General features: G+C 41.3%; 1 protein-coding gene across 1 annotated transcript in view; it reads right to left on the reverse strand.

Annotated features, from left to right (window-relative positions):
- The window catches only part of LOC112122671 (cytosolic phospholipase A2 gamma-like), a 25,580-nt gene that overhangs the window by 14,450 nt on the left and 1,834 nt on the right, over nucleotides 1-9,296 (reverse strand). The window contains exons 3-6 of the mRNA XM_029911737.1: nucleotides 8,172-8,314; nucleotides 4,603-4,801; nucleotides 3,163-3,280; nucleotides 830-970 (exon numbers count right to left, since the gene is read on the reverse strand). Coding sequence (XP_029767597.1) covers nucleotides 830-970; nucleotides 3,163-3,280; nucleotides 4,603-4,801; nucleotides 8,172-8,314 — 601 coding nt within the window. The remainder of the gene's footprint in view (nucleotides 1-829; nucleotides 971-3,162; nucleotides 3,281-4,602; nucleotides 4,802-8,171; nucleotides 8,315-9,296) is intronic.

A 9,296-nucleotide genomic window follows, 5' to 3' on the forward strand; every position in this document is an offset into this window, starting at 1 on the left:
AAGGTAAGCTTGTTGGTTAAGGCTGGGTTTTCAAAGGAGCATAAAAGCCGAGCAACACAAACATTGGTTATCAACTCAGGCTATATCTACACTATAGACCTTAGAGAGACACAGCTGTACTGCTGCTGCCATGTCGCTGTGAGGTCTCCTGTGTAGCTGCTCTATGCCGATGGGACAGCTCTCTCCCGTCAGCATAAACCATGCCCAAAAAGCAGCGGTAGCTACGTCGGCGGGAGAGCATAAGTATAATGGGATTTAAAGAAGATTTGGATACGTTCATGGAGGATAGGTCCATCAATGGCTATTAGTCATGATGGGTAGGGATGCAATCCCATACTCTGGGTGTCCCTAGCCTCTGATTGCCAGAAGCTGGGTGTGGAAAATAGGAAGACAAATCACTCAATGATTGACTGTTCTGTTCATTCTCTCTGAACCACCTGGCATTGGCCACTGTTGAAAGCCTGGATACTAGGCGAGATGGACCTACTAGGCTAGATGGACCTTTGGTCTGACCCATTGTGGCTGTTCTTATTGTAATGAAATAGTTCAACTCACCTGAAACAAAACTGTTTTTTTATTTTTATTTTGTGAAAAAAAATTAATTTTGATTTTTTGTTCTTTTTCAGGAAAGGAATTTCTTTTGATAACTCAAAATTTTTTATGGCTTATGAAAACTGTTTTTTACCCCGCTCAGCTATCTACATAAAAGCTTTCTAATATATGTAAATATTTCTCCATTTTAGAATTCCATGGTTTACTTCTGATATCTATGCATCTAACCACCCTCAGTTGTCTCCATCTGTTAAGAAACAGGGGCATGATCATTCACCTTGTAGGTAACTCATGCTTTTCTCTTCTTTCTGCTTCTTTAGCTCCCCATTCTTGTATTCACTTCCAAAGTATTCCATGGGTACACTTGCTCCATAGCCAAGGAAGCTGGCTTCATGGGGGGTGAACTCAAACCAGGTTGCTGAAAAATAAAAAGAAAGAGAAGGAAACAAAGCCCAGCAACAGTTTTGAGGTGGCAGATGAATCAGCAGGAAAGGGTGGCATGAGGTATGCATAACTCAGGGGAATGTGAGCGTGCTTCAAACAATGTCTACATTAATAATATTTCTTTCCATCCATGATGTCGCATCTTCACATCCATCCTTGACTCCTATTCACATTCTGTATGAAGCTGTTGGTCCTCACCTCCCAGGCTCCAACTACAATGCCACACCACCTGTGTCTCAGTTCAGAGTTCTTACCGCTAAAGCTGAGCAAATAATGTAATTTTTAATTCAGTGGCTGAACCAAAAACTCTGGAGAAATATCCAGTTTCATTCAAATTGAGAACAAACCTTCCTCAGTGGCTAAGTGGTCAAGCAATTAGCTTAGGAGTTAATTCCCCACTTCCACTGCAGACTCCCTGAGGGTACATCTACACTGCACATTAAGCCTGGGTTCTGACTCAGATGTGAGCCCAAGACTCACATCTGAGTCAGAAAATATCCAGTTTGATTCAAATTGAAAAAAACAACCCTAATTTTTCACCAAATTAAAAAGTAAATAAATAAATCATTTTGAGTTGACAGAAAATAAAACTTTGTTTTGTTTTATTCATTTCAAGTCCCACAAAACATTTTAGTTGACTCATTTCTTTCCTCCTTGATTAATCGGTTTTCACTTTTCTTAATGACCACATTTGAAATTAAAAGACCATTTGAAATCAAACAGTAAAAACAAAATGCTTTACACTTAAAATTTGTTTCCCCAACTGAAACTATTCATTATATTTGAATTCAACAAAAAGGGGTCTGAAAATATATTTTTAGTGAAAAAAACTATTTATTGAAAATATTTCTCCCAGCTTGACTTGATCATCCCCTTTGCTCCACCATTGAATTCCCTACCTCCTACCTTACCTTCTCCCATTATCAACTTCATGCTATCTTCCAGGATGCCCCATCATGCAGAGTTCTCTCAGTGTTCCAGAAGGCCCATGTGATCCCCTAATTCATGTACAATTCCTCCATTTGGTTCTCACCGCATCTTAGTCCCTTAGCACCTCCCCAAAATGTGTGAGCTACCTCCTGGTTCTAAACCATGTCCAAATTATAAGAGTAATTCTTGGCACATCTAGGGCTATGCAGAAGCTGTTATTTCCCATTTGGAGGGAAACTCCACATTTGTGAAATCTTGTTTTGTTCTGAATTGGAATGAAAACAAAACAAAATGAAAAATTCCCTGCAAAAAGAAGTGTTCAAGACAATTTTAGTTTGGTCAATCAAAAAAGTTTCATTGTGATTTTGACTTTTTATTTCATGTTAATTTATTTTTTGTAAAATTAATTTTGAAGCAAAATGTCTTCTTCAAACTAAAAATTGAAAGGCTTCATTTTGGTATTTTTCTAAATAATTTTCTTGGGGTCAAAACTGACCTATACTCATGGAAAGTTTTTACTTTGTTGGATCATTTTTGATCAGCTCAAGTTATAGCTAAAAGTGAATGGAGCGATTGCTGGTGAGTTTCTTGTGAAATTATTCTTTCATGCTCCAGGAATTGTATTGTGTTATTAATGATGTTAGCTTCAAGATGCATAATTTTATATTGTTAAATCTAAATAAGTAAATAAAATAATAAATAAAGTGTGCCTCCACCTAAAAAGATATACTAAACTAGGACAAAGGGGAAAAGAAAACAATAGTGAGTTTGAATTTTTCTCAAAAAAAAGATTTTGCATGAAGAAAATTTATTCCCAGCAGTAGTAGATGTTACCTGGATTTTCCATGTTTTGCGAAATTTTCTGCCATAGTTTTACTGATATTTTAAGAATTTTTTTAAGGTTTTGTTTCACTTACTCCTTTCTTACTGAAAATCAAGATTTTTGCTAAAGAAAATCAAATTAAAATATGTTTTTGATAAAATTTCTAGGGGAAACAAAGGAAACAAATATTACAGAAAATGTTATGCAGTGTGAAAAAGGGGCCCATTAATAATCCTGCTGAACAAAAAAGATTTAAATGTTTTGAATTTTTTTCACAATTTGTTTTTTCATTTTCAATCACCTCTAAAGACAACCTTTACATCTCTGCTGCCTCGAGGAGTTGCATGTAGATGAAATAAATGACATGCTTCTTTACACGGACATTACCTGTAGATTTGGTTGTTTGTTTTTACCTGGAGAGTATTCAGTTACTTTGGAAAAACTTCGCTCATCCACTGCTGCATAGATGGGGTAGGGGTTATTTCCATTCTCAGAAGCACTCTGCTGCTCAGACAAGTGTCCCTTATCCAGCTGTAAAGACAAGATTTTATAGGTTCAGACAAACACACTCCTAATTTAAAACTATGATTGTAACATTGCCTATAGTCCCTGCCCTGACAGCTCAGTCCAAGCCTGAGCTCAAGGAGCCAACACATATCCACATGCTGAGATGATAGCTAGACAGATGTGGAGTTGACCCTCAGTCACCCAAAGGTATACATGAAGTAACTCAAGTAACTCTGCAGAATTCAGTGGAGCCACTCAGCATTTATTTATTTATGAGACCAAATTTCCTCAATGACTAAGTGGTCAAGCCATTAGCCTAAGACTTAATCCCCACTTCCCCTGCGGACTCCCTGAGGGTATGTCTACACTCTACACTAAGCCCGGCATCTGACTCAGGTGTGAGCCCAAGACCCGTTTCTGTGCACACACAAATCAGTCTGACTTGGCTCAGCATGGACTCAGGACCCAAGGTCCTTAATAGAGGGTTGGGTCAGAGCCAGTGTCCCACAGCGACTCGGGTCCAAGCCCTCTTGTTTTGCTGTGTGGATTCAAATCAAGCCGCAGTCTCGAGTCAGAAGGTTGGGTAGTACAATAGGACCGCATTAGCATGGCTGTGACACCTAGGTCCAGCAGCTGTAGGTAAATCTGCCCTGCAAAGCAAAACCCACAGCATCAAGTCTTAGAGCCTGGGGTCAATTGACTTGGGTCACGGGGCTTGGGTGGTGGAGCTAAACACAGCAGTATAGACGTTCTCCTGTGGGCTGGAGCCCAGGGTCCGAGACCCACCCCCATCACCAGGTTTCAGAGCCCAGCTCTAGCCCAAGCTCCAGCCCCAACCTATGTTACTATTTTTAACCCAGAAGCCTGAGCTCCATGAGTCCAAATCAATTGATCCAGGCCCTGAGACTCAGCATTGCAGGTTATTCTTTGCCCAGGTTTACACTGCAGTGTGGACACTCCAGCCCAGGCTTGGAAATGTCAGGTATACCAGACCCAGATTTACAATGCAGTGTAGACATACCGTATGTGGTCTTGAGCAATTCAAGCAGGGCCAGTTTTTTAAAGGTATTTAGGCACCCTGGGGGATTTTCAGAAGCATGTAGGCACCTAAATCCTGTTGAAATCAATGGGTGCTAGGTGCCTGCGTGCTCATCCCACAAGGTGATACCTTTAAAATCTGGCCTTTGGGTGCTCGGTGCCTCAGTTTCCCCTGTGTACACTTCCCCACTTCACAGAGATGTTGTGAGGCTAAACACAGTAAAAGATCACGAAGCGCCCTGGTACTTTGGTGAGTGGGGCCAGACAAGGACCTTAGAAAGTTACAAAAGGGAAAGTTTTTCACCCACCTCATGTAACATTCCATAGACCACAGTGTAGGCCCAGAACTCAGTCAGGGAGTAATTTTCATCTTTAGCTGCCTCAAGAAGCATTTTTGTTGCCTTTGGGACACTCCAGGTATATTTGCAAAGTCTAGCACACATACTTTCCTCCAAGGCCTGCAATTTCTCTGTCCAGTCCCCATTTTTGTAGAGAGACGACATACACCTATTACAGAGACAAAACACAGATGGTAAGGAGAACAGGATATGGGCTATTTTCCCCAGCCATTTCAATACCTGCATAGTTATTTATTAGAATATTCTCACTCATCGTTCCATCATTGCAATGCATTTGTAACCCACAAGGATCACATGGCTGGCTGGATAGATGCTGTTGAAAGCCACAGCATCAGCAGAGATAAAATCCAAATCCCCCAGGTCCTTACCAGGCTGAGCAAGTGGAGAATCTCCATTAGCAATACACAGGGTCCCTGGCACCGAGTTTGAACAGCTCTGGTTACATTCAGGACATTTGTAACATCCACAGATCTGCCCAGCCCATCATGACTCTGCCGCCCTAACATTGACTTCGGTGGGACTATTTGTGCAGAAAGGTTGGAAGGGGAATGATGGTTCAGTGCTTAGGCCACTTGTCTAGAACTTGAGAAATGTGGGTTCTGCTCCCTGCTCTCCCAGAGATTGTAGCCCAGGTTCTCCATAGGAAAAGGGGGATACAGGCACTTTCCTATCTCACAGGGGTTTTCTGAAAATAAATGCAGTGGTGCTCAGATACTATGTTAATGTGAGGCAGATAAGTAACTATGATAATTAGGAAGTCGCCCACTGGTATCAGTCTCCTTTTGAATTGCATCAACAACAGTGTGCCTAACTCCCTTAGGCTCCTGTGTCAATTGCTACGCACTGTGAATAAGGCTATCAGTATGTGGCCCTGTCAGATTAGCTGGATGTTCTGAAGGACACAGTCTCCTTTTCCATTGAGAAACTAACTCTCCACCCTATCCTACAACCTTGCAACCATTGTTGTCTCTTTTCCACCTGGATATCCGCATCTTGTGTTACACCCTGTCACTTGTTCCAGTTTACCGAACCCCAGTTATGTCCACTTCTCACTATTCTCATGGCCCAAACCATTGTACACACTCTGCCCCTCTTTAACGACAACTAACATAACAGTCTCTTGACTGGAGAGAAAGGGACAACAGAAGGTAGTAGGCACCGTTCTGCTATCCTGCTTTCAGCACTAATGCCAACAACAAGTGTGCCAAAGACCACAGGTCAGGTCACAGAAGATCCTGAGTTTGGCTTAAAAATCATGAGATTTATTTTAAAATAGTATTCCTGTTCTTTTTGTGGATACAGAATAACACGGCTGCTACTCTGAAACCTTTAAAAACATGGGTTATTTTTACTTGTCTTCTGGCATTTGAGCTGGTAGGGTTCACATTTCGAAGCTTTTCTCCACAACCACCAGAGCTAGACACTTATGCTTCATAATATAATTAAAGCCTGTTTTACACTAGACTGTTTGGCCAGCATAACTGTTGCTCAAGGGGTGTGAAAAATCCACACTCTGGCATGGCATAGTTAAGCTGACTTATGTCCCTATGTAGGCAATGCAAGGTGAATGGAAGAATATTTCTGCTGGCTTAGCTACTGCCTCTCAAGTATATGGATTACCTACGTTGACGAGAGAACTCCTCCCACTGGTGTAGCTAGTGTCTACAATGAAGCATTACAGCGGCGTAACTGCAGCAGCTGTAGCGTTTTAAGGGTAAATAAGCCATAAAACTCACAAAAGACCCATGACTGAAGGATTTTGGCCTTTAAGGGAAATACCAGATATCAAGCAATTCACAATGACACTGCAAGATCTGTAAATATTAAATTAGAAGTATAGGGCTTGGCCCCTATTATTTTTGCTCATGTAGAAATCTTAGGAGGGTCAGACCTAAAAGGCATGTCCACACAGCAATGTAAGCCCAGGATTAGTAGAACTCAGGTTAGCAGGCTCTGGGTCTGCTAACCTAGGACTTGAGCATCTACACTCATTTGTAACCTCAGGTTTGGAATTGTTGAACTCTGGGTCCCAATCTGGGGCTCCAGAGTCTACACTGCATTATGCAGGACCATATTCTGCCACCCATATCCCAGACTTTCTAGAGCCCTCCCAAAATGTGGCTGCATTAGCCCTTTGTTTGTGGTGCAGTGTGGGAAAACTTGACTGTCAATAGGAAAAAGGAAGTCATCCCGTGGGACATCTTTGGTTGACTCGCAGAGCATGAGTCCAGTGGGACTGTGTCTACACTACAAAGCAATAGATCTTGAACCCTGGGTCCTGGCCTGACTCAGGCTCAGACCCTCTACCCTCATGGAGTCCTGGGACCCTGGGTCTAAGCTCTGGGTTTGCATGATTTGTGTGTAGATGGAAGAGGTATTGAGTTTTAGCCTGAGTTTGAACCTTGGACATACATTGCAATGTATGCAGGCCAAGGACTTTCTGCAGTAAGAAGCAAAAGCCATAAGAGGACAATAGCCACCAGGAGCTAAGAAGCAGGGAGTAACGTCCCATCTAATTTGCATCAAAACAATATAATATCAGGCTGTTAAGAAGGTACTCCTGTCCTAATAGTACCCACCATCACCAGATAAAGAAACAGATCTTAGGATGTTTATAGACAACTTTGTTTGATAGTATTCTGTTTGCAAGGAAACCACTTATCAACAGTTGTGATGGTTAAATCTATAGTTCTATTGATTTGCCATTATGGCCCCTACTTCTCTATTGTTTGTATGGTCCCTGTGTAATTATTTTATTGTTTCTGTCCATTGCATAAATAATTTCTGCAAGATTTAAATCAGCTAAGGTGTTGGAGTATGATTGGTTAAAGAATTGTTTCATAATGGGCTAGGATTGGTGAAAAATACTGTTTAGTTTAAAATGATTGATTAAGGTATAGCTAAGTAGAATCCAGTTTTAACTATATAAACTCGAGTCCAAAGGGAAGTTCTTTGGATCCTCACTCCAAGACACAGCTCAAGATCAGAGCTGCCAGACCTCAGCACCTGGCAAAAATACCATGCAGAAGCTGGAGCCCTGGAAGATCTAATCTTCATTGGCCATTGAGTAAAGTTTATCTGCCTTATTAGGAGTAGTGAGAATTGTATATGTAGCATGTGTATTCTGTTTTGGTAACTGTTAATAAATAGAGGTTAAGGATATTACTGTGTAAGGTTCTTTTACTCATAAAAGAGCCCATGAACCCCCAGCAGGTTACATCCTGGGCCCAGGACTGGTAAGGGTGAGTGCCGTATGCCCCAAGCCCATGCCCGGAAAGGGTGGGGTGACTAAATTAACTGGGTTGTGCCTTGAGCCCATGGTAGGGTAAAGGAGGTGTGCCCTAGATTGTGCTGGTAACGTGTATTCTCACCTCCTCAGGAAATGGACAGACAGTGTTTTCCTATTGGTGATGAAGTACTCAGCATGTCTTTTGTTAATAATAACAATAGCAATAATTTCCCCTGGCTGTCAGTTCTATAGAAGGGCACAATTTCATTCACTCTTGACATGCGCCTACCAAGTTGAACCTGAGACCCCACACAAGTACATGATGGTGTCCAAGAGACCATGCTTTTGTAGCTCCTGCAGGGTTCCATGAAGGGCGATCATGGCTCGAAGACCTCCACCAGCTCCCAGGATGGCGATATTGGGCACATCATCCTGAGGAAAGGAAAAGAGATGACAACGTATAAACTGGGATTACTGAGGAACCGTCATTGCTCGTCTAAGTTACTTTCATGGTATCTGCAGTCAAACACCTGCCATTCCCACCTAGGATATCCCCCATCATGTAATTTAAAAGAATATCTTGTAGGACCCAATTCTGCAAGCATTCACCCATGTAAGTGTCTTTATTTACACAGGTTGAAATGAGACAACTCCCATGAGTAACTTTACTCACAAGCTTTCCTGATTGCAGTAATGAGGCCTGATTTTACCTCTTCATCTAAAGAATAACTCCAATAGCTGCTATAATATATGACATTTGTATGAATTATGTAATCCATGTAGCATTAATACTGTTAATTATCAGAACTGCTGGAAAATATTTCATCAGGGTTTTTGTTTTCTTTTGTTTTGTGGGGGGATTTTGATGTTAAAAACAGCTTTTGGTTTAAAAGGAATTTTTTTACTGATATTTTTAGGGGTTTCCCCAAAACCTGGAAAAAATCATTGTTGAAGAATCAAAACTGATTTTTATATATATATATATATATAGAGAGAGAGAGAGAGAGAGAGACAGAGAGAGAGAGAGATCAATACCACTATATATGTGTGTCAAGGCTGATTCCCCACTTTGAACTTTAGGTTTCAAATGTAGGGGCCTGCATGAAAACTTCTAAGCTTATCTACCAGCTTAGCTTTGGTCCGCTGCCACCATCACAAGAATTCCCTCCCTGGGAAGCCTTGAGAAACCTTTCACCAATTCCCTGGTGAACACAGATCCAAACCCCCTTGGATCTTAAAACAAGGAGAAATTAACCATCCCCCCTCCTTCCTCCCACCCTCCTTTCACCAACTCCTGGTGAATACAGATCCAAACCCCCTTGGATCTTAAAACAAGGAGAAATCAATCTGGTTCCTAAAAAAGAAGACTTTTAATTAAAGAAAAAGGTAAAAATCATCTCTGTAAAATCAGTAT

The sequence above is a fragment of the Terrapene carolina genome, unplaced genomic scaffold (assembly GCF_002925995.2).
Source record: "Terrapene carolina triunguis isolate 2854851 unplaced genomic scaffold, T_m_triunguis-2.0 Scaffold119, whole genome shotgun sequence".
NCBI classification, from domain to species: domain Eukaryota; kingdom Metazoa; phylum Chordata; order Testudines; family Emydidae; genus Terrapene; species Terrapene triunguis.